A 20,708-nucleotide genomic window follows, 5' to 3' on the forward strand; every position below is an offset into this window, starting at 1 on the left:
CCGGCGGAGGGCGATGAGCTGGCAGTGGTCAGAGGGGAGGGGTCGCAACAACCCCCGAGGGTAGCACACACACACAGCCACGCCCGATTACTCACCCCGCTGAGCGGACCTATGCTGACCAGTGAGCGGCGCTGACAATTTTCCGCGTCGCACTCCGTCGCTTCCGCCGTTACTGTAGACTGCTGACTGAGTCTCACAGGCCGCCGCAGCCCTCTCGGAGGCTGCATCTCCCCAAAAGCGCACAGCATTCCACACCCCACACACACCCCCAACCCCTGTGCTGACAAATCTGACCGCATTCACCATAGAGGAAAGAAAAGGGTTCACGATTAATTTTACAGAATACTTCATTAATTTAAGTTTATGGAAATCAGTTTGGAGTAACAAAAATAAAATATGGCAGCTGTGTAATCATGATCTTACAACGATGTTACGCGATCGCTTATGCTGCAACATCGCCGCTTTCACAACACTGTCATGGCTCGGCAATAATGAAACAACCCCACTGAATCATGCCGACGCATTTAAGCTACGTAATACTGTTCGCTAGGGAGAGGGGGGGGGGGGGGAGGGGGGGTGCCCTCTGCCATGCCAGGATCTCGTGCAGATTTCTGGCTGTTGTTGCCAGCTTGAAGGTCACTCGAGCCGTGCCATTGTTGGCAGCTGTTGGTTCCGTGGGCACCATATGCAGACAGTAGTGTTATTGTAAAGCTTGGAATCAACTTCGTTGCGAAGTAGCTATTTCACTGTTATGTGGGACCAGTAAACATTTTTGTACAATTTACTCAATCAAACTGAAGGGTTTAAGGTCCAAAACTTGAGTGCAAACGATAGGAAAACATATTTTACCTTGCGAATTCCGAATGAAATTGAGGAGACATGGCCATATGGCTTCTCAAACTGTTGTTACCGAAACAGTACAACACTAACCCAAACATCAGTAAAGTTGCAAACTGTATGAAACTAAACTGCGCACTCTTAATTGCTCCCATTCTCGCCTCTCACTTACCTTCCATGATGTTCTTGTATGGAACGTCTGACAGCAGAATAATTGCTGCGCGAAATGTCATTGTGAGTTCGATCATTTCTTCACAGACACTGTGTAGGAGGCAGAAAAAGGACTGAATCAGCGAATTTTCAAAATTAGTTTTCTGGGTAAAAGATATATTTTTGTCTGTTGCTAGCGAGTTTGCACCATCTCTGTTACAATCTCTCGTGAGCCAATGAACTGTTCTATACGAAATGCCGACTCAGTTACATATCACGGAAGGTCTTATTAAATAAATTATGCAAGGTCATCTTCATTTCCTTCGTAGATTAAGAATTGGAATGAGAAACGGTTTCTGTTACTTTTTTTCCCCTGTCGCCCTCTTTACCTCCTTCCTTCACTCTCTCCCTCTCCAGTTCCTCACGCCCTTTGTGCTTCCCTCACGCCCTTTGTGCTTCCCTCACGCCCTTTGTGCTTCCCTCACGCCCTTTGTGCTTCCCTCACGCCCTTTGTGCTTCCCTCACGCCCTTTGTGCTTCCCTCACGCCCTTTGTGCTTCCCTCACGCCCTATGTGCTTCCCTCACGCCCTTTGTGCTTCCCTCCTCCTACCCCATGTTTTTCCACACAAACTACCAACTTCTTTACCTCTCACACTCCCTTTCTTTATTGTTTAATTCCGTCCTCCGTCCGTTTCGTACTTTATCATCTCCTCTCTCGCATCCGTACTTAGTTTACACACACACACACACACACACACACACACACACACACACACACAGAGAGAGAGAGAGAGAGAGAGAGAGAGAGAGAGAGAGAGAGAGATATCCGCTAACAGAATTCTCACATTTCTCCTACCTGGATGATGAACATGCTGCCTACTTCCGCAGCTAGCGACCAGAAAAAGGTGTGTGACCCGGACATAGATGCAGCCCCTGGAATGTCCAGACGCCTGGTATTCCGTGGCTTGCCGCTGCTGTGCTTTGCTCTGCTGTCACTCTGCTAAGAATAGCCGCCCCTGCAACCAGACAGCCCGCCGAGCGAGCAAGCGAACTAGCTAGCTGGAGTCTCGTTCATTTTAGCTCCATCCTGGCACGTCCCCACTGTGCGTTCCCTCCCTCAGCAAGGTGGTTGCAGGGGAGCACTCAGCGTCGTCATCGCCAAGACTGACCATTCCAGGGCTAGAAAATTAGAGGTTTAGTGAGAGGGGCGGGGGGGCAACGCCTTAAACTACTACAGGTCGAACTTAGCAAAGTTAAATGTGATTGTGTCGGAAGAACAACGGACACGAGTAGCAGTCACATTCGCTCCACACGGATGTCCTACTTTCTCTTACCTAATAGATAGCCAGTCACGGAATTACATCTAAAGACGAAAGATCTAGTATTTCCTTCATGGCGTGGTCAGCAGACGTAGCAGTTGTTCACAGGGATGTAACCGCTTTAGGAAATTGTTACAAATTGCAGTATGACCAGAAGCTGAGAATCATGTTGAAGTAATTATCGTTAAGCCGCACCAAAAATTGTCTGCCCAGAAACGCGCACAGGCATAGACGCGTCAGTGTTAAGGATATTCTGGCATTTATAAAACATAGAATTCATAGTAATGTCTTTTACCTTTTCTCCCCAATGATGTACAACAATGTCGTGGCTGCGGCGGCTGTTCTCTCTTCGTGTTGATTTCCTCTCCGAAGAGCTGAATTTTAAAATGCAAAGCCTCGTCGCATCGGGAGAAGGAAATTCGGGCGTACTCTGTAGTAGAATGAGAAACTTGCGATTTCCACATATTAGAACTTTCACTTAACAGAATATTGAGACAACTCTACTACATGTCTTTCTCGCACCAGCTCAGAAGACTAGCATCTGCTATTTTTGTTGTTCAGTTTTCTGTCAGCGTAGATATGATACATCACTACTATACTGAGACGGCGCGGATATATATTTTTTTGTGTAGGCCATTTCAAGAGCCTACACATTCGTAAAAAGTAATGTAATGCACTTAAAACGAACAAAATCATTCGATGTAGTTTCATTACGCGATGAACGACAACGTGTTTGGTCAGTCACGACAGTCGAGCATTGTTGAGTATCTCTCAGGAACAATTTAAAGCGGCACAGCGGACAACTGAAACCGTATAGACGAAGGATACTGATGCAGAACCATTTCCGAATTTACAGGAAATAGAATTCACGCATGAGACGGTAGCGTACAAAACCCTCGATCGATCAATTCCTGGATTTTGCTGGACGGCCTGGGGCCTGTAAAGGAAGAGATAAGAGGAAATTCAAAGAAAAGGGGTGCGTTTCGTCGTAGTTTAAGAATCTTCAGACGTCCCAATTTTTCTAATATTAACAACTTGTTCGTTACGCTGGATCAGTTTCCCAAGTGTGTAGGTGCTTCGCGAAACACTATTAATAACATGGCGTTTTTCGACGTTTTGACGATACAGTTTTTAAATAGTATTATAACTTCTGTGTTATTAGCTGTGATTCAAAATTGTAATCACCGAATAGAACAAGTTTTTCTCTTTTTTAAAATTTGATGAATCTTCAGAATAAGGGTGTTGGAACATGATCCTGAAAGTGTTCAGTCAGGAAAACAGTGGAAACCTCTGCGCTAGATACCAGTGTGTTTCTTGACGTTTTGGAATGTCGACCTCTCGCCATTTTATCAGTAGAGCTCTGCGCGATGCGCATCGTCAATGAGAATGGCACCGCGTTTCGGTCGGTACCGTAGGATCTTCCGAGGTTCCTTCGGACGGAGTCGAGTTTAATTACGAAATTAAGCGTTTGTTTTAAATTTAAAAAGTGGAAAAAGAGTTTCATAGCGTGCGCACTCAATTCTAAAAGATTTGGAGTGTAGCTCCCTTGCTGAAGGAGAAAGAACGTCCGTCTCAATACAATGAAAAGTAAACGAGAATATGTCCCTTTCCTACATAGAGCGAGGAATGTTTAATCGAGATGAATCAAGAAAATGAGAGATGCTAACCATGAATTCGACATTATGAAAATGGAGATCGGGATAGAAGGCAACACTTGGACATAAAAATGCCGGCAACTACCGTAGTGCTACTGTCTGCGAAGTGAAGGCGTCAAAGATCCGCTACCGAACGGGGTTGGAGAGCGGCTCACTGTTGTGTTCTTAAACTCGGACGTCGCACTGTAGTGTGTGTGTCAGCTTGCTGCAGTCTCGGTCCGGGAGAGGTGTCGGCACGGTCAGTTGATGCTCAAGCTGGAACACCTCTTTCGGTGTTCTCAGAACGAAGGAGCATTTGTGTCTCGTCACGACTCTGTGTACTTTCTAAATTAATTAAACGCCGAATGAGGTAATTACTTCGCTACCCTTCAATCGATTGTCACGCTTGCATGCAAGCCATCGGTGGAATCCGATGGCTGGGGAAAACAATCACAGTTTCATCTACATGACTACTGTGCAGTTCACACTTAATGTGCGTGGCAGAGGGTTCTCCGAACCACCTATAGACGTTTTCTGTACCGTTCCACTCTAACAGCGCATGGGAAGAATGAACATTTAAATATTTATATACCAGCTCTGTTTGCTCTTATTTTATTACGATGAACGTATCTCTGTATGTAGGTCGGCGGCAATAAAGTATTCTCACATTCAAGAATGGCTCAGAGCACTATGGGACTTTACTTCTGAGTTCCAGTCCCCTAGAACTTAGAACTACTTAAACCTAACTAACCTAAGGACATCACACACCCATGCCCGAGGCAGGATTCGAACCTGCGAGCGTAGTGGTCGCTCAGTTCCAGCCTGAAGCGCCTAGAAGCGCTCGGCCACCGCGGCCGGCGTTTTTTCACATTCATAGCAAAAAGTTGCTAATGGAAATTGCGTGAAAAGATCTCGCAGCAACGAAAAACTCTTTCGTTTTTATGATTGCCACACCAACATGCTTATCATATCCGTTTCACTCTCTCCCGTATTTCCCGGAAATACTCAACGAGCTGCCCTTCTTTGGACTTTTCGGTGTCCTTCAATCCCATCCGGTAAGGATCCCACTCCTCACAGCAAAACTCTAGCAGAGAATGGCCAATTGTAGTATGCGCTGTCTCTTTAGTAGACATGTTGCGTTATCTAATTCTTCTGCGATTAAAACGCAATCCTTGGTTTGGTTGTTGTTGTTGTTTTAGGAGTTAGCAATTAATGATACCTGGGATGAACGAATATTCTAGAAGGCGACAAAACGTAACAGCCAGAAACATTGAGAAAACTGTAAATTGTAGCTAAGCTTTGAGTAATCGCCAAAAAGTGACGTAGCAACTCAAAAAAAATTTCACTTGTCATCACAAGTAACGTGGAACCAGCTGTCACTTACAACAATAATTGCTTCGGAGAAATTTAAAGTTTCAATCTAGAAAGACCTTGAGATCTCTGGAGAATGTTTCAGTGGAAGAAAGTGACTGCCCTGATGAATTATGGACAGTGAGATTTCTGCATCCAACGGACTGCGATCACAGAGGCACTGTCATCGATGCATTCCGCCGCCAACCGTCATCGGCCGAAGAGTGCCGATCTTTTGAAATCAGTATGCCAGTACTTGCGCAATCTCAGTGCAACCGGATTAAAATCCTATCGAGAATCTGTGGGACCACCTTGATCGGGCTGTTCGCGCTGTGGCTCTTCAGCCGAGAAACCTAGCGTAGCTGGCGACAGCATTTGAGTCTGGATGGCTTCATATCCATGTTCGTACCTCCCAGAGTCTCGTTGACAGTCTTCTTGCACGTTTCGCGTCGGTCCGCGCTTCAGAAGGTAGTTATTGAAGCTTTTGATAGGTGGAGACATAAATGTGACTGGACAGTGTATTTTCGTGAATTTGCGTGGTTGTTACAGTAGCTATGGAAAGAGTGTATAGTATTCGCCAAGTTCATCTCGAGACAGATGTAGTTCATTCACATGCATTTGGTGTCATTTTAATAGCAAACGTCGTAATCCAGGACTCGTCTCTAAGCATAGAAGCGTCATGTCAACCATCCCACCAAAAACTAAGACATCGGGCGCAGTGTGACCAGGCTGTCGGCCGATGTTATCGGAAGACCTCTGGCGACCGATGTCTGTTTCACGGTGCTCTCACTGCCAGCCGTAGCAACGCGCCGGCGGCTGGCGGTCGGTAGGCAGCCGTTGGCGCTGGCCACACCTGGTCGACCCCGGAGAGGCCGCGCGTTGTCTTAAGGCAGCTCGCGGCCCACAATGAGCGACTTCCGCTGCTTTCAGGGCGACCCCGCTGGATGGCCATTGTCTTGCAAGGCTAAGCGTCCTGTGGCGCTGTCGGCGATCTCCTTCTGATTTGGAAGCAGGCCCCACTAACGTCATCTGAAGGGCCACGTGTTCTGGCAACGGACCTGACGTCCCCACCTCTCGGCACTCAGACCCCATAACGGATGTGCTGCTTTCTTCGTGCTTTAATTCTTCTTACAAGGTGACATTATGGACTGGACCCTCTTCACTCTTCTTCATAGTTAAGGACAGAGCGTGGACACCTGTTTCCTAAAGCGGTACCATGAAGTTACACGAAACACCGGAAAAAGATCAAATTTGAATATTTCAAACATTTAGACTCAAGCGAATCGCTCGTAGGTGAGCGCTTAGCGTTTTCGTCTCGTAATCTCTTTCATTATGTCATTAATGTGTCAAGTGTCCAAACATTTCAGCTGCACAAATTTAAAACATAGTAAGATAACAGTAGAATTTACTCAAAGGCGGGATTCACGTTTACTTGGTTAGACATGTATTAGAAAATTGAAATGTTAAATGAAAAATACTGACGTGCATCATAACTTTTTAATCTGAATAAGCTTCATTTTTTAATTACTAATCGCATTAAAAACAAGTATGAATATCAAGGTAAGCATTTTAATAACATGTTTTATACTTTTATTACCATGTTTGTGTCCAGAAACAAACAATACTTTTATCTCTATTTTATGTTTTCCATTTTTGTACCCATTTTAATTTATTGTGATTTATTCACTTTTTATGTTATTAATAATTAAAAGAGAAAATGTTATTTTGATTGAAATATATGAATCATGCCGATATTTTCATCACTTCAGTTAGATTCTATATATAGAATTTAAATGAATATTTACCTCCGTCCAGACTCGAACTAGCGACATCACGATCACTAAATTATAACGCTACCCGCTAAGCTGTAGGCAAGTCAGTTAACTGGAGTGAAATATTCCCTACTTAACAGCGTACGAAAACCTGCCGAGTATATATTTTCAAGTGGTGCTGTTGAGAATTCTGTGCTATTGGTTTAGGAAATTGAAATCCGTGCACTGATGTTAAAGTGCCATAATCGTGAAGAAAATCGAAGAGGACCGTTCCTGCTTCTTGATTTCCAACTGCCAGTTGGTGCCCTCTGTTAACAGTATTCAACCCGTCCGGCACCCTCTCCTCTCATGTCCTGCCTCTCCTACTTTTTGAACTAGGAAATAACACCCCCCCCCTCTCTTTCTCACACTCCCATCACATCCTAATCATCTCCTCCTCTTCCTCATTCTTAACCTGATAATACCGCTACTGCTGCCAGTTTAGGCACATCATTGACTACACGCCCTCACCGCTTTACTTCTGTCGGCAGCTCCTCTCCTTCTTCCCAGATTTTACGAGAGTTCTGCCTTATATCCTGCAAAAGGTAAGGTCCCATCACGGCAGAATGAGAGATACAGTCTGGAGACAACAATTATGATTTGCTAATGCATTTCTCCTTTTTACCACGAGCCCTAATGCAGCAGGGTTTGCAGGAGAGCTGCGGATTTTGGAAAGTAGAGACGTAATGGCGGGAGGGAAACTGTGAGGGCGTACCTGAGTAGTTCAGTCGGTAAGAGCACTGCCCTTGTAAGACAGCGTTCCGAGTTCGAATGCCGTCTCAATTTAATCTGCCAGAAAATTCCAAAACAGCGAACACACTGCTACAGAGTGTAGCACAGCTCCCTGTCTTACATATTACGCAATTGCTTTGCTTGTAAGTTGCTGTTGATTTCATAATGTACTCTGCTGCAATTACCTTTCTTTTTAACAATCGTGCTGTATCACCGCAAAAACATGTGAGTGTGCAGAGTAGAAGACGGATGTTCGGCCAGTTTGTGACAAACCTCGAGTGTACAGTGTTCTCACCACAGCGGTTTTGAGGAGGATGGAATTTAGTTGCCTTTATGCTAGCAGACATTGCAGTCGGATTGTCTTACGGCAGTATTCATAAATCTTCTACGGCTGTCTGGAGAGGAATGCTCATAAATCAAAGCGTGGTTGAGAGCTTAGATTCCCTGTCGCCATTAGGTGTAATTACTGTACATTTCGAATAATCTCGGGTAATTATGAGACCTTTCTTGCGTCGATTCACGTCTGACGTTTGCATCGTCAGATAACGGCAGCAATGCGACATGTTTAGTGTACGTACGTGCGTGTGCTGTAGCCACAGAATTAGAAATACGATTCGATAAAACTCTCGGTCGGCGTGCCCGCCACCGATTCGCCTCGTGTACTGTTGCGGTTTTTAGTGCCAACCTAACCAACACCTGAGCCAGAAATGAAATCTTCCCGACCTGTAATTAAACACGTGTAACGGAGAACTGATACGCTCGGGCGGTGGTACCTTCCAATCAGATTAAATTCCGAGTCGGGGCAACTGAATTCTTGTTTTCGGGAGAAAAATCTTCTCCTCCACGGGCCGGGTAATAACAAGCCGACGTGGCGTGGCGTGTTCCAGTTAACGCGTTAGCGATGGGAGCCGGTGCGTGGCGCGCAGTGGCGCTTGCCCACCAGATCGCCTGTCCTGATCACCGCGCCGCCAATTTATGATTCATTTCTCCGCCCTATCACGGAAATACATCGCAGCACAGAGAAGGCCTGCGTCGCTCGTAATAGCTAGGTCGCTGCAGCCACTCACAGCCTCTCATTAGACCCGTGCTTGCCACGTGCAGACGGAGTAGTCTTTCGTGCAGAGCACACCATTGTGTTTCCCACTTATTTTCCTGGGTTTGTACCTCAAGAGATCGTCTTAGGAGATGTAAAGAAACAAAAAAATTCTGTTTCGAATGTCATTGTTTCCCCCGCTCAAGTAATTCTCCATTACAAGCATTCTGACCCCATTTTGATCTTTATACTTCTCCTCACCATGTTGTTCGTCAGTTTCCTCTGCGCCATCACATTCCTCCGTGTTTTACTCTTCATTGTTAACAGTGATATCATCCACTTACTCATAATTATCTCTGCCCTTAGTTCCTTAGCCTCTTTATCTTCAGCTCCTCCTCCTCCTGTGCCTTTCATGTGCTCCGCCTCCTCCTCCTCTTCTTTTTCCTCCTCCTCCTCTTCTTCTTTTTGCTCCTCCTCCTCCTCCTCTTCTTTTTGCTCCTCCTCCTCCTACTCTTCTTCTTTTTGCTCCTCCTCCTCCTACTCTTCTTCTTTTTGCTCCTCTTCCTCCTCCTCCTCCTCCTCCTCCTCCTCCTCTTCTTTTTGCTCCTCTTCCTCCTCCTCCTCCTCCTCCTCTTCTTTTTGCTCCTCTTCCTCCTCCTCTTCTTTTTGCTCCTCTTCCTCCTCCTCTTCTTCTTCTTCTTCTTTTTGCTCCTCCTCCTCCTCCTCCTCCTCCTTCTTCTTCTTCTTCTTCTTCTTCTTCTTCTTGCTCCTCTTCCTCCTCCTCTTCTTCTTCTTCTTCTTTTTGCTCCTCCTCCTCCTCCTCCTCCTCCTCCTCCTCCTTCTTCTTCTTCTTCTTCTTCTTCTTCTTTCTCCTCCTCCTCCTCTTCTTCTTCTTCTTCTTCTTCTTCTTCTTCTTTCTCCTCCTCCTCCTCCTCTTCTTCTTCTTTCTCCTCCTCCTCCTCCTCCTCCTCCTCCTCTTCTTTTTGCTCCTCCTGTTCGCCATTATCTTTTTAGTACTCTAGCTTTCCCTGTAGTACTTACCTACTCAAGCATCATCAGATAAAGCAACTGTATTGTTACTTGATGTCAGCGATTTCAATATTATTCCGAAGACTTGTTTTTCCATTAGATGGTTTAGTCCATTATTCATCGGGTGTTCATTTAGGATATTATTTATTCTCCTCTACAGAGTGAGGAACAAGCCCAAGTACTTCGTCTTACTCTGTGTCCTTATACTTCAAAATTACATTGCCAAACTACCAGTTTCTTCAGGGCACACACTGTAGAAATAGTTACCACCTTCCACAATTTTGGCTTTTATCTCGTACCATCGATTTCAGTGTAGCAAAAGGTCAGCTTTTGAGGACGGAGCTTATTTCGTCAGCACCAGCCGAGGGGCTGTGGGACCGACTGTGGTGATCAGTTCATGACGCTTCTGATATTTGAGTTCTGCTGTGACGGTTGGGTGTAAAGTGGCCGCGGATAACGCGAGTTAAACGGGCAGCCGAGTGCAGAATGACGTCCGCTGGTCGCTTCACACGGCCCGCCGCGCACACCTGCTGGACATCTGCGCCGGCGGCTGCGGCTTTTTGCCCGAGGCGAGGGCCAGCAATAAAGACGTAGTCGTGGCCGGGATTGATTCTAAGCGGCCAGATAAGACCGCCCTGTAATTACTGCCGCTGCTCTGCCGCACCCGCGGACCGGCCGGCACACAGCGCGCGCCGGGCTGCCGCGCTGCCAGGGGCAACGCACAGTGAACCGGGGCACGGAGGAATGAGCTGATACTTGGTGCCAAATTACTATACTCACTGGTTGGACGCAGTGGTTTTATTATGAAACTTCATTGTGCCATTTTTATGAACTCAGATGTTCCGTATGACTGATGCTACATTTCTGGCATTTTGAGATAGTGTGTGGACCTGTGGACTCTAGAAAATGGAGTGCCTGGTGGAGAAATCGGAACATTTCGGACATAGGTTTTTTTCTCGTTTTAAGGACGATTGTTTTCATCTTAGTGACTCGCCACGTTGTTTGATGAACATCGTTTAAACGTATTAATCTACAATGATCCACGTCAGTGTACGCGAGAACGGGCAAATGTGATAAATCGTGATCATTCCACTATCGTGCGACATTTGCATGTAATGTGGAAAGTTCAAAAATCAGGTGTATGGTTGCCGCATGCTGTACGCCAAAATCACACAAATCAGCGGGTGCATCTCTGCTTGCTTGTCGTCAGTTGTCTCGTGAAGAATGACGACCATTCCTACCCTGTATCATCACAGGTGAAAAGAAATGGTGTCTTTATGCTAACACAAGGAAAAGAAAGGAATCTTTGAGCCCAAACAAAGCAGCAACTCCCCGTACAAAGACCTGCGCGCATCCACAAAATATATTGATACGCATCAGCTGGAACTTAACTGGACGTGACTATTTTTTATTCTCAATGCGTGTAAGTCCCTGTTGTTCGGGCGTCAGTCACAGTTCTTTGAATGAGCGGTATTCAAATAACTGTGACTGACGCCCGAACAACAGGTACTTACATGCATAGAGAATAAAAAAAAATAGTGCTTTGAGAATGGCTAGCTACTAGCCGAAATCTGGATTTGCGTAATAAAATCTAAAAAAAGGATGACTGACTGCTGCATTCTATAATGTATAAATGCATAAAATGCAATGAATTACGTAAAATTCGATAATCACTGGAAAATTCACTGATCTTGTGGCTGTAATACGGTATACTTCACAAAGGTAGTTCAGTCAGAACTATTCAGTCTTTCAGCAGGTACAGAAGTATCACTCTGATGATAATATTGAACGGGCATACATCGTTATCAATATAATCTTATGTACTATGCTATAATGCCGTAGTAACAGTGCGACTCATGAATTATTGTTTAGTGTACTTTCAAACAAAACTAGAGGAAGTTTTGAAGACATGGTATGTTGAACTCCATAGTAAGTTTTGAAGCTGAGAGACTAATTTTTAGTCCAGTGTACTAACATTTTAATGACAGGAGCGCCCCTCCCCCCATACTGTGGAGCGCAAAGTCGCATCGAAAATGCGAATGAGACTGTTTGGCTTCGAACGTTAGCGTCTCTCTTTCTGGTGTCCTAATGTGACAAGGACCTGTGAGAGAGGGGAGAAAAACTGTTTCGCCGCATGCCCGACACGTCGCGCCGACCAGACGGGACTCGGCGTGTGTGTCGGGACAGCCGGAAGATGGCTTTTTTGTGTCGGAGAACGCAACAGGTGGGGCGTCGCTATAAATACGGCGCCACATCCCATGGCGGCGGCGACACCTGCTCTGTCCGCTTCTACTGTCTGCCGCCGCCAGTTGAGCCGTGGATGGCTTAATCGCAAGTTTCTAGCGGCAGTCAGATACTTGGCAGACATTAATGCTCTTGGATTCCCGGAGGCCAGCTTTTAGCATGTCACCAGGCCAGATGTTAACAGTGCGTAGAGCAGTGGGCCCGATTTCCAGAGCAACTTGTTTCAAATTCCGCGGGTTGGTTCCAGTGTGGTGAAACAAGTTTTCTCCTCCGAGCTCTTGTCTGCGAGGCCCTGCTCCGTCTGTGAAGATCTCTATCGAGTGGACGCTAAATTGTAATAGCATGAAAATCGAAAGGGCAATCCCCAACAGAATTTGGGGAAGGAAGTATTGGTGTTCTCAAATAAAGCTTACCAGTGTTATAGGGAACCACCTCCAAATTTCAAATCCAGTGCCCTACCACTGTTTCATTTCTCCACTTGACGTGCTAAGAGCCAACAATTGAACTCGAGACACTCAATATCTACTGCCCTCACGTTCTTCCCTGTCACCTTCATTTTCCTTCTTCCAATACCACCTCCTAAACTACATTCCTCCTTCCCTCCCTCTGTCTCTCCAACCGTCTGTGCATCCGCCCTTCGTTGCCTCCCTCCAATCCATGCATCCACCCTTTTTTCCCTACTGCTAAACGCTCGTGCATCCACCCTTCTTTCTCTTCCTCCGACCGTCAATATATCCATTTCTCCCTTCCCAACCATCCTTGCATTCACCCCTCTCTCCTCCCTTCAGCCATCCATGCATCCACCCCCACTGGTCCCTCCCCCTCTGGTTATTTTAAAATAGTCACGACACGTAACTCTATTAGTATCTATGACGTTCACAATGAATTCTCTCTCTCTCTCTCTCTCTCTCTCTCTCTCTCTCTCTCTCTCTCTCTCTCCCCATGCATTCATTCCACTCTCCCTCCCTCCAACCGTTGCTTCCATCCCACCGTCCACACAGTCTTCCTCCATTCCATGTACCATTCTTTTTGTTGTGTTGTTCTCCAATTCGCCTTCTCTAAGAATCTGTATAAGAAACTGTGCCGGGCCGTGGCTTCAAGTGTGTAACTTACCTATACACAAGGGCAATGTTACATACTACGGAATGTGTTGTAGGTAACAATTTTTCTCTCACGTACACCTTGCTTTGTTCAGGCGTGACTTTGTCGAAGAATTTATTTATCATTTCCTGTCTTACTGAAACTGTTGTTCATAGTAGAGTACCGTGTTTATTTAATATTACAGTGGATTTCTTACAATTTTGTACATGATTCGTAGACGGCACTTCTGCGTTTGAATACATTTTAAGCAAACTACTTTATTAGAAAGCTTAAGGCACATTTAATAACCGACAATCAGCTAGTTAGTTATAAAATAGAGCGGAATTCCGTGGCATCCTTCAGAAGGCCGCGAGACTTCTTTTCCGGCCGTCCAGGCGCCCCGTTCCGCCTCGAAATAACTGTCCCGAGTATTATTGACCCAGTGTTGACGCGGCGCGGGACAAATACCCTGCCGACTATTTTCGAAAAGGCCGGAGGCCCGGCGTTTACAAAGGGGAACGTCGACCTCGCGGCTGACATCGGAGCCCGAGGCAGCTGAGGTTTCAGCAGGTATTTCCGACTCCCCTTCCGCGACGGCAGCGGCTGATATGAGAGTACGGTGTAAATCTGAGCAAATCTTCGTATCCAGCGCTGACCATATTTCATGTTTACTGTGAATGGGCGTGAATGCGCGCCCTGGACAGTTAATGTACGCTGTTGCAAACAGCGTGGTCATTGGTCCTATCGGATTGGGGAAGGAAATCCGCCGTGCGCTTTCAAAGAAACCATCCCGGCAGTTGCCTGAAGAGAGACAGGGAAATCACGGAAAATCTAAATCTTGATGGGACCTAATCTGATTTCGCAGTCTTCCTCAAAATATCTCCTCTTCGGCTGCACTTCGCCTCGTTGCAGGATTCCGAGACAGTAACGTAACGATCACGCCCGATACTGCTGTTTGTCGATTCTGCGTAGAAAATGTCTCCAGATCCTTTATACATCTGCAGGTAATAACTCTTCACGCGTGTTGTTGTGCATTTGAGGTCGTCGGGTTGAAGTTGCAGCACTAATTGAAATACACAGCACTGGGGTATTCACGGTATGTATTCGTGTAGACAATATCCTATTCCGTGGCACCCGGTAAAAAATTTCAGTTAATGATTGAATGATTGACACGTCTACGATATAGTTCAAGCCTTTTATTAACACCAAAACAGAGTCCTCGAAATGTTGAAACATGTCGCGTTCAGGCACAGTTTCCGTAATACTTTTCTGTTTTTGTTCGGTGTTACCTGCTCGTCGCAAGCAGGACGTTAACAATAATTTGGGTTTATTTAAGTTTTTTTGTCAACCTTGAGAGGGAGGAAACCACCTTGGTTGGGATGGGTATTCGGTTACAACAGGTTGGTAATTTTCATGGAACTGGAAGAGTGCTGAAGTAACAAGTTATTACATTTAGTCAATTCGTTATATTGCCCGTCAACAGATAGGTTTATTGAGGTATCAAACCAAAAGCCCGTTACAGAATGTCAGAGCTTTCAAGTAATCACTAGGAAGTACCTTCATCAGACACGAATGCTTTCACTGCCACTTGGTTTGCTAACTACTGGTGACTTGGCCTAAATCATAAATAATCAACAGTTTGAAGGATTCCCTATCAATCAAGGGCCATTTGCCCTGTTGTACGTGAGACAAGTACCAACAGCAACTTGTTCCTGTTATTCACTGAAATTGGTCTAACTTAGTTCTTTGAGACGGATACAGGAAGTCTCTGTTCAATGCTATTCCAATGAATACTGAAAATTGCTACTTAATTTGAGTTGCCGTGTGTCCACAAGAGCCTGTCACCGTCTTCTGGTAGCTGAAGTGTCTCTTGCTCAATCAGCTTGTATTTTTTGTACGTTGACTCAGGGTGCACATAGCCCTCGGCAATATCTTTCGGGAATATTCTCTTCGAAGCATTCTTCGACATGTGATGGTCTTAATGTTTTGACCCTCAGCACTGCTGGCGAGGTGTCAGGTGTACCGCTTGCTGCCGTGACTGACAAGCCTCTACGGAACGAATAGTGTCCAGCTGTTCTGAGACGCGTTATCTGCCCACCGATATCATTTTTTAACTTCTCTCTGTCACAAACGCGGGCCGTCTTCCACCCGAAACTCTCGGCGCACTTCTCACGTTACTATGTAACACTTAATCAAAAAATTTCTGCGGTCATGACCAATCTGATATCGTGCACACACATTATTTCACCACCGACCCACCGATTTGCGTCCGTTGCGCACGCGGAAACTTTTTGTTCGTCCACGCATAATATCAGAGCGAGCAGTTCAGTTTACTCAGTCACTGTCATCCTGCAAATCACACGATATGTTTTTACCCGTGTCTTCACGCACGAAATCCAACACGCCAACCACGTAGTCACGTCAGCGATCAGCATTTTCTTCGTCACTGCACTTCGACTTGATTGTTCAGTTCCGATAGTTCAAAACATTCTCTCTTGTATCAAAGATACATATATGTACAATGAAACATTTAGGTTCTGATAGCTGTACTGTTTTAAAGTACTGACATTTATTGCTAACTATAATGAATAAACGAAATAATAAGGGAAGAATATTTATTCATGGTGTTCTAAAATTCCCCTTACGAACTTCTAGGACTTGTAAAAGAGGCCGAGATAATATTCTGAATTGCAACCCATGTCCGGAAACGTACCGTTTCCGTGCTACAACCGTTCGAAAACATGTTGGTAACGCGACCACTTTTACAAGTAATTTACTAGGCGGGACCCAGTACACCACTTGTTTTACAATTCCACTCATTAATAACCACAAAAACAAAAAGGAAACTTAATCAGTTTTCACACTCTGTTGTCTACAGTTAAACCGTTTTTTAGTGTTTTCAGCTTTGGAGGCCAGTCAGCAATCGTGACAATCTAATATATAAGAAACTGTCAGCCTCGATTGCGATAATGAAGCCAACCTTGGTTTCAGCCCAAGTAATTCAGCCTTCTTCAGAAGATAAACCTGATTCTATAATATGCCTACGAGGACATGGTCTAGAAATAAAACGTGACTACGCCTATTCAGGCTGTTTTACTTTTATTTCTAGACCATGTCCTCGTAGACATATTATAGAATCAGGTTTATCTTCTGAAGAATGCTCGATTACTTGGGCTTGAACCTAGTTGCATTACCGCAATCGAGGCTGATAGTTTCTTATATATTAAACCGTTTTTGTTCTTTCCAAAGGAAGGTTAGCATTGTGATCCACCACAAGCAAGCTTCGATATGGTGACCACCAAGTTCAGTGCGCACATTGTACCAACGAATGATGATCTCTTCAACGTGATGGAGTGCGTCAGGTATGTGATGTATCTAGGAGCACCAGTCTGCCTGCTGACGGTAAAGGTACCCCTTTCTCGAACCGCTGCCTAATTGTGGCGAAAAGGCTTTTTGATGGAGTCAGATCTTGATGAAGGCGACGAGCAGGTCTTCCGTTACCATTAGCTTCGCCGTACGGTAGGATCATGTTGCTGTATTCCGCAAACATGTGCTGAACCATGTTTCTATCACACTCAAAGGTACGTGGAGAGGCTCGAACGACGTCAAATGACGTCATCCGGTCAGACGTCAGCACCACCACCACCACCACCACCACCACCACCACCACCACCACCACCCTCTCTTGCCTAGCATACGTGTTTTCAAGCGGTTGTAGCACGGAAACAGCACGTTTCCGGACATGGGTTGCAATTCAAAATTTGCCTACTCAGTCGCCTCTAAAAGTACTAGAAACGTGTAAAGGAAATTTTAGAGCACCCTGTACAAGCTGCCAAGAGCTGTAAGTTAAAACCGCATAGGTGTAAGTTATCGATCTCGACAACGGAGGCTGATAATTGAGTGCGTACGGTTCGCTTACCTTCATACGCATGTGTTGGATATAAATGTGAAATAGGCACTCGTTGTGCAACTGCGCCGGCCAGAGCGGTTTGTCCTGGGCGCGGCGCGTCTCTTGCGAGAGACTGGCGAAACTCCTGCAGGCAGGTGCCGGCGCGCTCTGACGCAACAGGTGCCTCGCCTCTGGAGACGGACGGACGGACGGCCAGTGACGCAGAGTGTTTCCGCCTGTTGCAGATGACCGGCAAGCGCACCCGCAGCTTCAAATGCGCGGTGCACCACCGGGACCGCGAGGTGTGCAGCGAGAACGACTTCCACGTGCTGGTGCATGAACCGCCCGTCTTCCGCAGGTAAGCCCGCCTGCTGTGCATACCTCTGGAACTTGGTTGGTCCCTCTTGCATTTCAGGATCTGAAGGTGAGTGTGTTAATGCAGTACGAGGCAGTTCCCAAAAAATCTCGAAAAAACCACCTTTGAAGATTATTGCCTGTAGTTTTTAAGTACAAAACACTTCTAGCCTAGCGAGAAAGTAGCCATTAGCTGGATTGAGCGTCGCTAATAGTAACTTTCTCTCTTTCTTTCTCTCTTTCTTTCTTTTTTTTTATTTTTTTAAGCCGTGAGTGAACATTGTAGAATAATTTCTTTCGTTTCCGTCAATGATTACAAAACGTTAGTCCTTAGCCTAGCGTTCCACTCAGCAGTGACCATCTTCAAATATTGTAAAATAGATCTGAAGATAATTAGAATTATATATTAATACCTTCAGCTGCTGACGGGCGTTGATATATATCACCGGCGACAGGTGAAAATGTGTGCCCCGACTGCGACTCGAACCCAGGATCTCCGGCTTACATGGCAGACGCTCTATCGATCTGAGCCACCGAGGGCACAGAGGATAGTGCGACTGCAGGGACTATCTCGCGCACGCCTCCCGCGAGACCCACATTCCCAGCTTATTGTCCACACACTACATTCGTAGTGTCTCTACCCAACACACCCATTACTCGTGGAAGACATTCTTACCAAGTCCCGTAAGAGTTCGGGTAATATGTCTGCATCTGCACAGGAGGAGGAGGTCATGGCCGGTATTGCCAGAACTATATACTTCGGACATGTCCGAAAGAACAGGCACCATATCCATATAAGTACATAGATCTGAGGATGGTCATTGCTGAACGAAACCAGTAGTCTTAAGGACCAAAGTTTTGTGGTCATTGACGCAAATATAAGAAATTTTCCTATACTTCCTCGATCACAGTTTTATTCCGCAACCACGGCCGAGCTTGTGAGTGAACAATTGTTTTCAGACATACTTTGACCAAAATATCCTGCATAAAAAAGGGACACGAGTGATAACAAAACTAGAGACAATAACAAATTTGACTCATTGTCCACGAATCATGCACGGAATTAAATTGAGCGCTAAAGATTCATATAACAGTACTTCTCCAAAAATGGTTTAAAAATTCATTGATTCAAGGTGCGCCTCCTATACGTATCCATAACAATTTAAGAACAACACACCCTGTGGACATTAAGTAGTATAGTCCGTGCGAGATATGACGTTACGGTAACGTTAACTTTGCATATTTGGCGAATCACTGATACGAGAACTTAAACTTAAATTTTGTTAAATATGAGTTGTATTAACGATGATTAATTAAATTTATAACACCGTTTTAATCAGTAGAAGCGTAATATCTGTGGGGCTACTTACACTGTAAGCTCCTCACTACGGCTTCAGTTCGACCTGTACAGGGCGACCGAATACTGCTGGCAATAACACAGCTAAGCTCTACTCCGGCTTATTTAGAAATATCTTATTACCAGTAGTACAATTCCAGAAAACGCAGTTTGAAACGTTTACGGCTCATGTCGCATTTGTGGCTGTATGTGAGAGTCGACAGGGTTTCAGCAATCATTTGCCCAGGCTGCCTGCCACACTCTCGAACTCAACACACAGATGACCAAACAAGCGATTCTGTGCTCAGATAGAAAACAACAGTCCTACAGCTGTTAAATGGATGATTATTCACGCTTTTAAGATCTAATGCAGCTGAAGTTTCATTATCCACAAAATGTAATTCAATTCGTTAATTAAAAAAGGAGCTAGTTAACTTTCCAGAGAAAAAGAAAAGAATGTTTCTCGTAATGGCACCTGTATTACACAGCAAACGCCGTCACAGTGAGACTGCAATTCATTGATCTAGAACCGTCGGACAGTATTTATCTTTAATGGAGTGTGTCCCCTCATCAGAACGTTGTGGGAGGAGATGGAGTGAGAAAGGTTTCCATAAAAATACTAATTTATTTGCTCTCAATCAATATTGTTGAAGTTGGATTAATTTACAATTATTTTCATCAAAAAATGTAAATAACATTATGCATACAATGTGAAGATTTTTCTTAATCACCAATGAGGTAATATCCAGGTTTATAACGCTGTATGTGTACAGAAAGAACTCGAATTCTATCTGGAAGACTGTAAATTGAGATGCAAATCACTTTCCAAAGTCGGGGCAACCCACGAAAGGGACATACACTGGATAGCATCCACTCTTGATCGAGGTATGATAGAGAACTAAGTCAGAAGATGCGAAACATACCCGCAAATTCTGAGCTATGCAGTGGAAAAAAATAAGAAAAAAAACAACGCTAGCGCTAAACACAACACTGACTCAAAAAGAACTAAAGGAGCGCCAAGATGGAGGAGGGCACCGAAAATCAACTCACCAAAATTACCGCAGGAGAGGAGGGAATCGCAAGGTTTGGTACAGTGACAACTGAAAAAGTCTCCTTTTGCATGCAGTGAAAGCGAGGAGAACTTTCTCCGTCTTTATTCTTTGTCGCCCTATGATTGGTAGAACGTCGTCTTGGCGTGAAGTGCAGCTCACTTCCCGCGCTGTTTACAGAAACATAACGGTGATTCCGTTCTCTGCTTGTACAATTAAGACAACCTAGAACTTTTGTTCCTATCGGCTTTTGTTGAAATCACTTGGGAGTTGACTCTGGCCGCACCGCTTTGAAATGTGCTTTTGAAGTACTCTAGCTTAAGAGATTCCCAAAGCGTTTTGCTTCCACAACCAATCCCCTTGGGAGTTTCTGCTACCGAAGAGCGAAGTCCCTGTTCTGCGCTCATAGGTAACAAACCGCGCCTAGTACACGTCCACTGCGGCGCTCGGGGGCCACAGCACAGTTGTGACACCTGAGGATGGGATTATGAGAGCCCGAAACCTGTCGTGATCATAAAACAAATTTACAACTGAAGCGGTATTTTCAACCTCCAGTGAAAATAATATGATCGTGTATTTATAAAAAAAACTGATACATGTTTGCCATCATTGCCATTTGATAATAAACATTTTAAATAATTATAAAAGTTTCCACTAACGTGATCGAACCAGCAACTTCACTATAAGGCGTGTACTCCAAGAATGTTTACAGGTAGCGGCGACTTTGTTGATAAGCTCCACATGTCTTGTAGTTGCGAGCCGTTGGCAATCTTCTAATCTTCAAAAATAATTTTTAGAGTCTTTTTTTTGTGAAAATTGCGTCACGCTGCTCTACTAAATAGATCTTCGGGCACTGGCCTT

The 20,708-nt window shown here is 45.1% G+C and overlaps 1 protein-coding gene across 2 annotated transcripts in view; it reads left to right on the forward strand.

Annotated features, from left to right (window-relative positions):
• Positions 1–20,708, forward strand: part of LOC124776228 (protein rhomboid) — a 310,766-nt gene that overhangs the window by 191,582 nt on the left and 98,476 nt on the right. For both annotated transcript variants that reach the window (XM_047251086.1, XM_047251087.1), the window contains exon 2: positions 17,354–17,466. In XM_047251086.1, coding sequence (XP_047107042.1) covers positions 17,354–17,466 — 113 coding nt within the window. The remainder of the gene's footprint in view (positions 1–17,353; positions 17,467–20,708) is intronic.

This window comes from Schistocerca piceifrons, chromosome 2 (genome assembly GCF_021461385.2).
Source record: "Schistocerca piceifrons isolate TAMUIC-IGC-003096 chromosome 2, iqSchPice1.1, whole genome shotgun sequence".
Lineage (NCBI taxonomy): Eukaryota > Metazoa > Arthropoda > Insecta > Orthoptera > Acrididae > Schistocerca > Schistocerca piceifrons.